Source organism: Cricetulus griseus, chromosome 5 (genome assembly GCF_003668045.3).
Source record: "Cricetulus griseus strain 17A/GY chromosome 5, alternate assembly CriGri-PICRH-1.0, whole genome shotgun sequence".
In the NCBI taxonomy this organism is placed as follows: domain Eukaryota; kingdom Metazoa; phylum Chordata; class Mammalia; order Rodentia; family Cricetidae; genus Cricetulus; species Cricetulus griseus.
In genome coordinates, this window is record NC_048598.1 from 21,737,492 (window position 1) to 21,750,910 (window position 13,419).

General features: G+C 44.4%; 1 protein-coding gene across 2 annotated transcripts; it reads right to left on the reverse strand.

Moving 5' to 3' along the window:
• Nucleotides 1-1,095: 1,095 nt before the first annotated feature.
• Nucleotides 1,096-10,795, reverse strand: Cfap126 (cilia and flagella associated protein 126). 2 transcript variants are annotated; one of them, XM_035445223.1, is made up of 6 exons: nucleotides 10,377-10,795; nucleotides 4,861-5,028; nucleotides 2,855-2,917; nucleotides 2,586-2,666; nucleotides 1,840-2,016; nucleotides 1,096-1,501 (listed from the first exon to the last, which is right to left on the reverse strand). In XM_035445223.1, the coding sequence occupies exons 2-6, from the start codon at nucleotides 4,885-4,887 to the stop codon at nucleotides 1,292-1,294; spliced, it is 558 nt and encodes a 185-aa protein (XP_035301114.1). In that variant the 5' UTR covers nucleotides 4,888-5,028; nucleotides 10,377-10,795; the 3' UTR covers nucleotides 1,096-1,291. The 2 variants fall into 2 exon arrangements, with proteins under 2 accessions (XP_035301114.1, XP_027274834.1); XM_027419033.2 differs by lacking the exon at nucleotides 10,377-10,795 and having other exon boundaries at nucleotides 4,861-6,576.
• Nucleotides 10,796-13,419: the final 2,624 nt, after the last annotated feature.

Genomic DNA, 13,419 nt, shown 5'->3' on the forward strand with positions numbered 1-13,419 from the left:
AGTAATGATCCCTTGCCCCTTGTCTCTAGACAGGCCCTGGGGAGTCTTGTGTTGCTAGGGATTGTTTGAACCTAAGGGCCCTTTAATGCTAGGCAAGCAGAGCCATAACCCCAGCCCCCATTTTTTGTTGTTTTTTGTTTTACTATATTTTCACTTTGAGACAGGCCTTACCAAATTACTTAAGACCAGGTAGGTCTTGAACTGATGGTACCTGCTTCAGCCCCCCAAGTAGCTGGAATTGTCACCACATCTGACAATCCTGGGAGGCTGTGTAGAGTCCCTCCAGCTTGAGTCAGCTGTCTCCTAGGTTGTTCTTTGAGTAGGGTCAGTGTTCATGGGGAAAAGCCTTTGGCTTTAGACTTGGCAGGGGCATAAATTAACAACCAGTGCCAGAAAGATGCACAGCGGGGGCAATGGGAACAGATTTGGAGCTGGGAGATGGATGGGGCCTTCTAGGCTCCTGCTGGCTTCTTAACCAGCTAGTGATTGAAGTGGAGCACCTGGCTTGCTGCTTTTTCTACTTCTGGGCTGATGTGTCTGAAATAGCACAGTGGGTATATACTCCAATCACCAAGCCCGAGGACTGGAGTTGGATCCCCAGGATCCACGTGGCAAAAGGAGAGAACCAACTTTCTTTCAGCCTCCACAAGCTTGAGGCATACCTACATACATTCAATAAGGAAATGGATAAACGTGATCATAAAAAGTTTCACATGTTCTCCTAGAACAACTGTACTTGTGATTTTGAAGATACTGGTTGTACAAAGTTCGGTTCTCCTGGGGTTTGCCCTTGTGTGATGCAGACCAGCTTCCTCTTGGTCATTGCAGAAGTGTAACTGACATTCTCTATTAAGACCTTCTTGCTGGGTGGTGGTGGCGCACGCCTTTGGTCCCAGCATCTGGGAGGCAGAGGCAGGCCGATACTGTGAGTTCCAGGATAGCCGAGGCTACACAGAGAAGTCCTGTCTCAGAAAACTAAAATAAAAAAGACTTGCTGTCCTTTTCCCTACTACTTCCCCAGGCTTCCCTTTAACTATGGACAAAGACTGCAAAGACAGTCATAGAATGAGGAGAAAACCCAGGTCAGTAAAAGATTTAACAAACAATGTTTATTCTATTCGCCCAAATTTGCCTTTATCCCTGGCCCATCATTTTTTTGCTCCATGTTTCTGAATACAGGGTTTTACTATTCCAGTCAGTCCCTAAAATGTCACCTCAGGCCCTTTCCCTGCAGAGTTGCAGCTTTGCATGTCTTGATCTCAGCTAGACTAGGACCTACGTATTTGGTATTCTAACATGGGCTTGCAGGTGGGGCCTTGGGAGAGTTAACTGGAGATGAGGGACCTGGCGTGTGACCTGCAGAGGGATGTGAGCTTTGAGTTTCATCTTCGTTGTCGACGTCCATAGCTGGGGAACTGGGAATTATAGTGGGATTTTCTGCTTGCTGTACAGTCTTTGTGACAGATTTCTTCTGTTTCTTTTGGTTGTCAGGGTCGTGGGGCTGTGAGGTTAGAGTGGAAAAAGATCATATTTCTGGTTTAGATAATCCCCGGTCAGCCTCAGAATCTGACTCCCTTCCTTTCTATACCATGAACAGAAGGTCAAGTTTCGGATGAGAATAGTTAAATTTGACCTCCCCCTGGAGACTGTTTTCTACTAGGGTAGGGGTGGGGAACAAGATGGCTTTGTTTGGTTCCTTCAGACCTTAGTAATTAGGGACTAGACAAGCACAAGACGGAATTGGTTAGAGGTCCCTCCCCTTGCTGGAATGGCATACCAGTTTTGAGGCTGGAGAGACATGGAGACGGCAGGGGTTGGGTTGGATGGAAGGCTAGATACCTTGCCTAAGATTTCAGGGCGAAGCCCATTGGAGGCAGCCAGTAGATCAGGGTTCTTCTGTATCCAGTTGGTAAGGGAGGTGGCAGCAGCTGTTGTGCGGGAGGTCAAGGTCACCCGGGCAGGTGGTATCTTCAGGGGCATTTGCCAGGTGCCCATGAAGGATCCCCAAGGACTCGCCTAAAAGAAAAAGGGATTGTTCAGCAGGGCCTCATGGCTGCTAAGTGTCCCCTTAGCAGGGCTTGCTGGCATCGCATCCATTCTGTCCCTTTGGCATCTTAATAATGACCATTTCCCTACTCTTCCTCTCTCCAGTTAGTCACAATGCAGTTCTTCAGCCCCTTTCCTTCCAGCTTAAACTTTGCATTCTTAGGCTAAGTGTGATAAAGGAGTCCTGTGCATACGTATTGTCATCTGAAGATACTGTTTATATAGTCACCATTTTCAGGACTTCATGTGCTCTGTGTTGGTGGACCACTGGATAGAAGGTTGGGGCACTCACAGGTTGGACTTTCATTTTCTATACCGTGACTGTAGCTCCGTTCTCATGCATCAGCTCTTTTTTGTTTTGTTTCAAGACAGCATCTCTCTGTATGGTCCTGGCTGGCTTAGAATTCACTATGTAGGCCAAACTGACTTCAAACTCAGAGAGAGCTGCCTCTGCTTGCTGAGTGCTGGGGTTAAGGGCGTGCACCACCACACCTCGCTAACTCTTACCTTTCTGATAAGAATGGACGTGGGAATCTCACCTTGGAACGGGGCACTGAAGGCAAGAGGTGACCTCGGTCGTTGGCAATAATCTGAGTGTAACCTTCATGGGTAGCTATTCTCTGTGGTGGAGGCGGAAGGAAAAACACTTGAAGCAAAAGAGGGAGGAAAACAAAGTGTCTGAGGGGCTTGGAGCAAAGGTGTGGGAGAGAAGGTGGACCATTAGAAGGTAAGGAGTTAGACGGGTGACTGGGAGAACATGAGGCCAGTCATCATACACTGGCCTTGGAGGGCACCGAGCTTGGAATACCTCTTTTGTTGGCTTGGCAGGAGACCAGTTCTGCAGGTACTTGGGTAAGAAAGGCTTTTCATACTGTGGAGAAAAAGAAGCGGTTCAAAGGCTTAAGCTCATGAAATGGTGGCACAGTTCTCTGTAATTGAAAGCCAAAGGCCTCAACAATTATGTGAACTCTTAACTCACTGTGACAAGGGTGGAAGAGATTTTAAGGGAGGGGGGAACTAAGTGATGGATTAAAAAGAAAGCAGAAGTGGGCACTACATCTGGGAAGAAGAAAAACCAGCTGGAGACAGAGGGGAAGAGGGAGGGACTGAGAAGTTGACACTTGTGTATGGGGACGTCCTCACAGTACCCAGTGGTCTCTATGCTAAAAGCAATAGGTCTCTAACCTAAAAGCAATGCAGAAAGAAGAAAGTTCATACAAAAAGAGAAGACATTAAAGACAGGGAAGAAAATGTTTGTGTTTTTGCCTAGCTTTGGATCAAACCCAGGATCTTGTGCCTACAAAGCAAGTATAAGGTTATAATCTGTTTGCTCAGCATGTGTGTTGCCCAGCATGTAGCAACTGGCCATATGTTAAACATGTGAAAAGCAACGGGTAACCTGAGGCACTTTCTAAATATGAAGCCCTGGAATGCTGGGGGTGAAGCTCAGTGGTGGATGCTTCTCTAGTATTTACAGAGCCCAGGGTTTGATCCTCAGACTAGTGGGCGGGGGGGGGGGGGGGGGGGGAGGGGTGGATTTTAAAGAACTAGTATAAGAGAGATGTGTGTGCCAGGCAGTGGTGGCCTTGATTCCAGCACCTGGGAGGCAGAGGAAGGCGGATCTCAAACAACAACAATGAGAGAGAGGTGGGGGGGCAGATATTTTTTTTAAATAATTTAAAAAATAGTTAAATGTTAAAATATTTTGGTTTATTGGGTTTCACTTGAGCATTACTAAATTTAATTTTTAATTTTCACATAGCTGCTAAAACCTTTAAAATTATGTTTGTGACCCACTCTGTCAGGCAATGCCAGACTAGACTAAGAGTAAGTAACTAAGTCTATATTGCTTCCTGCTTTTGAATGGCCAGCCTGGTCAACAAAGTGAGTTCCAGGACAGCCAAGACTGTTACACAGAGAAACACTGTCTGGAAAAACAAAAACAAACAAACAAAACAAAACCTACAAAAGAATGTTTTTTTTTGTTGTTTTTTTTACAAGCATTTGTGTTGCCTTAACAGAAGGTAGTTGGCCATGATCACACACACACCAGTAATTCCGTTACTTCCCAGAGTGGGGTAGGAGGATTTATGACTTTGTGGGCCTGTCTATGTGGGCTGCATAGTAGCAAGACCTTGCCACCCCCCTACACACATACACATAAAAGAAGAAGAAAAAATACTAAACTTTGAATTCCAAGCGAACAAAATTCTTTCTCCAAAATAATTTTTAAAATGTGCAGACATGGTCCCACTACCAAATTCTGGTTGGCTTGGAACTTCCTATGTAGGCCAGACTGGCTTTAAACTTTCAGTGATTATTTTGCCTTTTTGTCCTAAGTACTGGTATTGCAGGTATGTACCACCATGGCCAGATTTGGGGGCAGGGAGCAGGTCCCATGGAGCTCAGGTTCGCCTTGGATTCAGTATATAGCCAAGGGTGCCTTGAACACCTACCTGATTCTCCTGCTTCTGCCTCCAGAGTCTTGGGATCACTGGGGAGCACCTCTACATTTGCCTCAGTTACTATGTCTTGAATTTTTTCCAAAGCAAACTAACTTTCATCTAAATAGCTATGACTTTGTTATTTGACTTACAAAAAAGCCTAAAGTATTTACTCTGGCCTGTAAAAATAAAATCATCGCCTCCTGGCTTACACTCTACAAGCTTAACTTAGGTCCTTTTTGCTTGTTCCTGAAACCCCACCTCAACTCACTTGTCGTCTATTTAGGGACCAGGATCTGATGGAGGGGTAGGCCTGAAGGTTGCATCTGGAAGGTAAAATCAAAAGCTAGGGGATAGAACGAGAACTTACCTGATTGGCACTGTAGTTAGTGGCCATGATCCTGTCCTGTTTACACTTGTTGCTTGGCAACTGTAGAAGGGAAGCCTTCTGGGAGTACCTCCCAATCAGCAGGGGTTGCCTACCTTCTGTGGCTCACACTGCCCCCTCCCTTTCTCTTTGGAACCTAGGTTCATTTTCCTTTTAGAGCATAGAGGACAGAATAAACGTGAAAAAAATGAGCTGAGAAGCAGCTGCCTCTTTTCCCAACATAAGTTAGCCCCGCTTCAGGATTTCCGGGTTGTCTCTGAATGACATCGTCAACTATTTAAACAAGCTTTGGGACACCAAGAGCTGAGTTTGTGAGACAGGGTGGTATAATGATCTAGCCATAGAACTAGAAACAGGGAGGAGTCCTTATTCAACGTGCTGTTATATGGCTTAAGCCACTGGCTTCCCTTCGATAAACAGTGGTCGTCACATATTGTAGAGACGACATGCTTTGTAAAGTGTAGGATAAAGTGAATGACATATCTTGACACTGTAAATGCTCAGTGGGAACAGAGCACAGTAAAACACTGGTTACAGAATAACAAAGGCACGGTGCTTAGGAAGCCAGCAACTTGATTGCTCCCAGAAGGAAATGTCTGTCTTGTCCTTGGTCCTTCAGTGGCTCCTGTCTCCTCCATCACTTTACAGTCACAGAACCCAGGAACATAGGTTCATAGTTTTGGTTAGGATATGGCAAATCAGGACCTAGAGTAGGAAACTGAGCAGGAATGATGAAAGTGTAAGATTTGCACCAGGTTCGGGAGAATCAAGTGATGATGCCCAAACCTATTAGCTATAAAACTAAGAAACCCTCTGAGACTCATCGAAATTTCTGTTAAGCCGATGTACTCATGTACCGGGTGTTAGAACTAAAGAACATTTCAGTTATATAGTCTCAAGTTTAAAAAAAAAAAAAAAAAAACAAGTTGTCCAAAGAAGTATATACTTCAGAGCCAGATATGGCTGTGCATGCCTGTGATCCCAGTATTCACAGTGGGAACAGAGCAGGAGGATCTCAAGTTCAAGATCAGCCTGGGCTACATAGTAGGACCCTATCTTAAAAAAAATGAGGGACTCATGAGGCCCCCACTCCTTCCATGGGCAGTTAACGGTTGCTGGGGGAGGGGCTCACAAGGCCCCACCCATTATGTGGAGTCACTGGCAGTTAATGGTTGCTGGAGAAGGGCAAGCCCTTTTTCTTTAGTGTTGTAGCTAGCCACTGGTAGACTGCCCATGTTCTTGGAAATAACCTCCCATTCACACAAGCAACTCTGAGTTCAGGAGGACATATACACATTTACACGCACACAAGGACATGGTGGTGCCTTTAATTCCAGCACTTAGGAGGCAGAGGCAGGTGTATCTGTGAATTTGAGGTCAGCCAGGTCTACATAGTGAGTTCCAGGACAGTCACATAATGAATGAGACCTCATCTCAGCAAACAACAAACATCCACATAACGTGGGAGGGGGGCTTGTTGGGGAGCAGAGGGGGTTCATTGGGAGTTGGGGGGATAAGAGGGTAAATATGATCAGAATATGAAACCACTTTTATATAATTAATAGATGCTGGTTTAAAAAGAAAGCGTAGAGGGGGAAGGGAGCTGGCAGAGGGCTCAGTGGTTAAGTGCTTGCTGCTCCTGTGGACCCACGTTCAGTTTCCCAGCCCCCATGGCTCATAACCACCTATTACTATAGCTTCGTGGGATCTGACACTCTCTTCTGACATAGCATATCATTAAAAATACAATCTCTTTATTTTTTTTAAATTTTATCTTATGTGCATTGATGTTTTGCCTGCATATATGTCTATGTGAGGATGCCAGATCTTCTGGAACTGGAGTTATAGACAGCTGTGAGCTGCCATGTGGCTGCTGGGAACTGAACCCAGGTCCTCAGGAAGAGCAGCCAGTGCTCTTAACCACCGAGCCATCTCTCCAGCCTTCTTTTTTTAAAGAAAGCAAGCTGTGGGCTGGAGAGATGGCTCAGTGGTTAAAAGCACTGCTTGTTCTTCCAAAGGTCCTGAGTTCAATTCCCTACAACCACATGATGGTTCACAACCATCTGTAATGAGATCTGGTGCCCTCCTCTGGCCTGCAGGCAACATGCAGGCAGAACACTATACACATAATAAATAAATCTTTAAAAAAAAAAAAAAAAAAAAAAACTCTTGCTTTAATGAGAATAAGTGCTGTGGTGATAGAGATTAAAAACGTGCCAAAAAAACAGCCCGAATCATCTTTGTGAGTCTTGAAAAAAGATGTGATATTTGACTTTGCTTTTGAACTGCAAGAGAAAATAGACTCCATTGAAATACCAAGGTTTTGCCAAGTAGTGTAATTGAAGTCCTTGTCTGGTCGCACAGTTTAATTCTATTTTTGTAAGAACGCAATGGAACTGCATGAGAGCGTTCTGCATTAGCGCCTTGTGATACTAGTACATAGTGCAGCTACGCTGTAACACTTTGTGAAAGCCAGTTTTAACACTATGTTACATTTTTTGTTTAAAGTAAGTATAAACTTTATATGACATAATGACATTTGATTCCTGGTTTTCCCATGGTAAGAATTAGGGGGATAAATAAAATTGTTACTGGAAAAAAAAAAAAGAAAAAAGCAAGCTGCTTGTGGTAACTCACACCTATAATCCCAGCACTTGGCTGGGATGCTGAAACAGGAGAATTGCTACAAGTTTGGAGCTAGCTTGGGTTACTTGAGATTCTACCTCCAAAATTCAGGGGGAGATAATTGTTAGTTTTTTCTTCCCCTAAAATCTTTATCCCATCCAACACACCCTCGTGAGGACACTCCTGACCCTTCTAGATAACGGGGCAAGAACAGCCCTTGTTACAGGCTCTCACAGTTAACTGCTTGATAGTGTGACGTAGGAAAGTAGATGAGTGTGCTTTGTCCCCATGATTCTCATTACTCTCTAGAGTGATGGAGAGGCGAGTTATTTTAGGGCCAAGGACTGTCTCTGCTCTAGAATATCCATTTTGTCCACAGGAGGCAAAGTGACAGTTCTGCACCCATATTTTGCTGAGAATTTCTGTCTTCTTTACCGGTTCTTAAGGCAGTTTTCCTTAGCTCTGTGGGCAGTGTGTAAACATGGAGCTAAGTGGGGACAACCACCAGTGTCCATCCTGGAGTCAAATCGTCTGAGTGAAGTTCTGGATGTCCTTGGAAACTGAGGTCTTATGGAAGTGCCCAGGCTTCTGTGACCTTCCATGGGAAATGAAGACTATCCTAGTTTTGAGCATTAACTATGCATAACATATCATGGTAGGCATTTTATACAAAGAGGGCTCAATAATTTTAACATTGTTATTAGTTTAAGAGAGCCCAAAGGAATGGGTGTGGTGGTGAACACCTTTAATCCCAGCCTTCAGGAAGCAGAGTCAGATGGATCTCTGTGAGTTTGAGGTCAACCAGTGTACATAGTTTCAGTTCAGCTATGGCTACATAATGAGATCCTGTCTCAAAACAAACTAAAGCAAAATATACCCAGAGAGACCAGAAAGATGGCTCAGTGAGTAAAAATACTTTCGAACAAATCTGATGACCTGAGTTGTTTGATCCCAGAACCCGAATAAAGAATCCAGCCATATTTGGAGCCACAGTGCTCTCTTCCACCTAGATGGGGGTGGGAGACAGGCAGAAACCGAAGATGGAGGGAGAGAACCAACCTATGGCATGGGAGTGCATATCACTTTGTCTTTTCACCACAAAAATTATTAAGTCAGCCATTTGTTCCCAAGCTGAGAAACAGCGTCCAGAGATAACGTGAGTTGTTCCCAGACAGTCTGACAATATAATAGGAGAGAAGAGAAAGGACGGAAACGATTCTGGCCAATGAAAGGGCTGGGGTGTGGCTCTAGTTGGTAGTGTGTGGGCCTCACAAACAGGAAGCCCTGGGCTAGGTTCCCAGCACAGCATAAACCAGGTGGTATCCAGTGCTTGGGAGGTGAGGCAGGAGGATCAGAAGTTCAAGGCCATGCTCAGATGTATATGGGTTTGAGGCCAGCCTAGGCTACATGACAAGGCTGTCTCAAAATAATAAAATAAAAAAAGGGCTGGATGCTGGGCGGTGGTGGCGCACGCCTTTAATCCCAGCACTCGGGAGGCAGAGGCAGGTGGATCTCTGTGACTTCGAGGCCAGCCTGGTCTCCAGAACGAGTGCCATGATAGGTTCCAAAGCTACACAGAGAAACCCTGTCTCGAAAAACCAAAAAAAAAAAAAAAAAAGAGCAAAGGTGCTTGCCACTCAGGACTGGCAACCTGTGTTGTTCTGACTTTGATTCTGTGCTGTGGCTCATACCTGTCCTCTAAGCACTTAGAGGAGTATGCAGCTTGAACTTTTAACATATCCCTGCCCTGCCCCTGCAAAAATATGGAACCAAAAATGATGAGTAAGCAGTTATTGTTAAAGACTTAAGCATCTACTTCCCCTACCACACAGTTTGGACCATCTGAACCAGTATCTCCAGGTTTATGTTCAACCCTCCAAGATTTCTCCCAAGTAGCTCCAAGGAGCCCTGCATCCTCCCTCACTGGTCCAGAAGATAAACAGGTGCTGGAGTAGACATTTGTGGATCTCGACTTAAAAACTGAAAGCAGTTTTGTACACAGTAAGGCCAGAAATGATGCATGGCTACAAAGGTATCCGCTTCCGTTACAAAACACCTCTAAGTCCAAAAGCTAAGTTAATTTTCTTTTCTGAGACCACGGCACCCCCTAATGGAAATTGCTATTATCTCTCCCGTGAGAGAGTGAGTGTGTGTGTATGTGAGTGTGTGTGTGTGTGTGAGAGTGTGTGTGTGTGTGTGTGTGTGTGTGTGTGTACAATAACAAAAACAAAAAAAAAAGCTGGTAGGTTTTCTAGGCAAGCTACTCAAGAAAATAGGAGAGAAGATGGCACAAACTAAATCAGAATGAATGAAGAAGCAGCAAAGAAAGTATATACTTGAGACAGGGTATCTGTGGCTCAGACTGACCTGTAGCAGAGCCTGACCTTGAATTTCAGATCCTCCGTCCTCCATCTCCTGAGCAATGGGGATTGGATTACAGGCGTGACATACTCAGAGGGAGAAATCGTTTAAAATGGAAACATCTACATTAAGAAAGAGTGTGTTTTACATTTTTAAATTGGAAACAGTAAGTACTGTTCAGCTGGGTTCAGTGATGTTGAGGAAGGAGGAAGGCCTCCCAGAAATACAGCATGAGTTAAAGGACAGTCTAAACAACATTAGTGAGCTCCAGTTCCAAAATAAAAACATAAAAAGTGGGTCGAGGATGTTGCACGGTGCTGAAATGCCTGTCTACATGTGAGAAGCCAGGGTCCAATCCTTAGTATTGGGGTTGGGGTGTGCATTCACGGAGCCATTCCCTGTTATTGGCTGCTCTTCATTGTCAACTCCACTAGATTTAAAATCACCCAGGAGACTCCCTTCTGGGTGTCTGTGGAGGTGTTGTCAGATTTAACTGGTAGGGGAAGACCTACCTGGCATGTGGATCACGGGGGCTGGCAGCCCATGCTGAGGAAAACTGCTGACCACCGACGCAGACCAGTGTTCATCTCGTCAGCTTCCTGTCTGCAGACTCAAGTGTGAGCAGCTGCTTCACACTCTGACACCTTGACTTCCTCACCCTGGTGGACTGTACTCTGGAACTGTGAACCATAATAAACTCTCCCTTCATAAGTAGCTTTTGTCTGGTATTTTGTCCTAGCCATGAGAAAATAATAAACTCTCCCTTCATAAGTAGCTTTTGTCTGGTATTTTGTCCTAGCCATGAGAAAATTAACAATACACAAGCCACACGGTCTCTTGTACTATTCCAGGACTTGGCCAGCAGGGGGCTCACATAACTTTAAAAAATAGATACAAAGCCAGCCTGATCCTCAAAGCGAGTTACAGGACAGTCAGGACTATATAGACAGACCCTGTCTGAAAAAAAAAAAAAAAAAAAAAAAAAAAAAAAAAAAAAAAAAAAAAGAAAGAAAAGAAAAAGAAAACCTGAATAAATAAATACAGGACATTTAAAGAACCCTGAAAGCAGGAGGTAGAAGTGGGAACATGCTATGTAACAAAACAAAGCCATGTTTAAAGAACAAAAAGGGTAGAGGGGTACAGTAGGGATGGCTTATCTCTGCCCCAAAATCAGAATCACCAACTCAAGCTGACAAGACTTGAAGGCTGATGATAGCTCAGAGAGAGAATGGAGTCATCTAGAACTGCTCCTTCATGTGGCTGTAAACGATGCTGGTTCTAATGTACCTTACACTGATAAGTTGTCATGTATTGTTTGATCTCACTAGGAAGCTGGCTCTGGAAGTAGGCTTCTCCCTTTCCCCTATTTCAGACCCCAGCATGCCTGTCTCACAGTGTCCTTCCAGTCTCCTTGTCTATAAATTGGCTGCCCCCCTCCCCACACACATACTCTGTGACAGGGAAAAACAGGGTGTTGGATGCATCTCATCTGAGGCTGTAAGCAGGATCACGAACATCTGGCTTCTTAGAAGACATCTTTTTTAAAAATTAATTTTATTTAGCTATTTTACCATCAGGGCGTTTTCTTCTCATGTCCAGGATGGTAGAGTCTATGTGCATCCCAAGAGAACTAAGGGGAAGATGTGTAACTTTGTCTCATAAAACCGGTGTCATTTCCTCCTTAGTCAGCTTCTCCCAAGGAGATACAGACTACATTGCTCAAGTGAGTACACAGAAATAGCCAAGATACAATGACTGGAAATTATTTAGTGACTGCAGTCCAATGTCCGGTCTTTCTTTTTTGAGAAGCCGCACCCACACTCAGGTTTGTAAGGTGTGTCCTGTCTTTTCTAAACTCCCCCTTGTCTTTCAGTGTCTGTACTTAAGTCTGTATTAAACAGAGTGGTGTCTATACGAATAATCCATACCAGCTCTCAGGAGGTGGAGGCAGGAGATGTCTCCTGAAGGACATCTGAAACATTTTAAACGTGAAGATTAAGAGAAAGAGATGAGAAAGAATAAGACATACTTAAGTGTTCATATGGGCTCTCCAGGGAGAGTCACACTTAAGTATCTCAACATAAGCCATATATACCTGACGTTGCATCTCAAACGGTTGCTTAGGAACACACGTTTGTAGGGTTGTTCTAGAGGAGCCATCGGAGTTGCTTGGAGGATTTGTGGTGAGAGTCCTGGAAAACTGTTTCTTCACAAACGGGAAGGGTCATAATGCCTTAAGTAAATGTTGCTAATTGATTGGGTTTGCAGTACTTTACTTTCTTTTCTCTTTCTTTTTCTTTTTCTTTTTCTTTTTTTAAGATAGGTTCTTTCTATTAAGTAGCTCCAGCCATCCAGAAACTCACCATATAGACCAGGCTGGCCTTGAATTTACAGAGATTCACATACCTCTGCCTCCTGAATGCTGGGATCAAATGCACATGACCCCATGCCCAGCCCTACAGTTCTTGATTCTCAATTGGCCAGAGATTTCTTCAGCCTGACCCTGATGTGAGGGGCTCCTTTCCCATATCCCCTTAAGTTTCTGTCTTCCTATCCTCTTGACACATGGACTTCTTAGTTTCTTTACTCTCTCACCTCTCTGTGAAAACAGGGTCTCCCTAGTCCTGGCTACTGGAGCTTGCTATGTAGCCCAGGTTGACCTGGAACTCACAGAGGCACCAGCCTCTGCCTCCCAAGTGCTGGAATTAAAGGTGTGTACCACCAGCTGTGTAGAATAGATTTGAAATCAGTGGTTCTCAACCTTCCTAATGCTGCAACTCTAAAATACAGTTCCTCCTGGTGTGGTGACCCCCAACCATAAAATTATATTCTTTGCTACTTCATAATTATAACTTTGCTACTGTCATAAGTTGTAATATAAATGTCTGATATGCAGGATATCTGATATGGGACCCCAGTGAAAGGGTCATTCGACCCCCAGAGGGGTCAAGACCTATGGGTTGAGAACTGCTGTTTTAAGTAAAGTTCCTGTGTAAAAGGAGCTTGTGGACATCAGTGTAAATGGCCAGGGTTTGGATCTAGGCCCATCACTTAATAGGATGGGATCACAAGTATGTCTATAACTTTCCCTGACTTGTAATGTTTGATGATGCTGGTTAAATCCATGATTACAAGGATTTGATGGCACTGTAAAGTAGCTTGATGCAAAGTAAATGCGAAACGAACAATTATGATTTCAAAGTTCACATTAGTGAATTAAAGATTCTAGAAGTTCAGTTGTGGTGGTGCACACCTTTAATCCCAGCACTTGGGGGAGGCAGAGGCAAGCAAATCTCTGAGTTTGAGGCCAGCCTGGTCTGTAGAGCACAGAGAAACCCTTTCTCAAAAGACAAAAACAAAACAAAACAACAAAAACAAACTTTGAAAGTTACTTAATGAACGGCAATCTTCCTAAGTTAACTGTGGAACTGTTGGGCCAGGCAGGGGTTGGGGGTGGGGTGCACCACTGCAATCACAACACTCAGGCTAATGGATTTCTGAGGCCAGCCTGGTCTTCAAGGCTACACAGATGAAACCTGTGGCGGGGGTTGGGGT

Bases quoted from the DNA above. Each gene is read 5' to 3' on its own strand.
- Cfap126 (XM_035445223.1), bottom strand. From the start codon at position 4,887: ATGGCCACTAACTACAGTGCCAATCAG. The intron at 2,918-4,860 runs GTAAGTTCTCGT...TTTTCTCCACAG, and splicing joins CTAACTACAGTGCCAATCAG to TATGAAAAGCCTTTCTTACC. The intron at 2,017-2,585 runs GTGAGATTCCCA...TTTTTCTTTTAG, and splicing joins CTTCAGTGCCCCGTTCCAAG to GCGAGTCCTTGGGGATCCTT.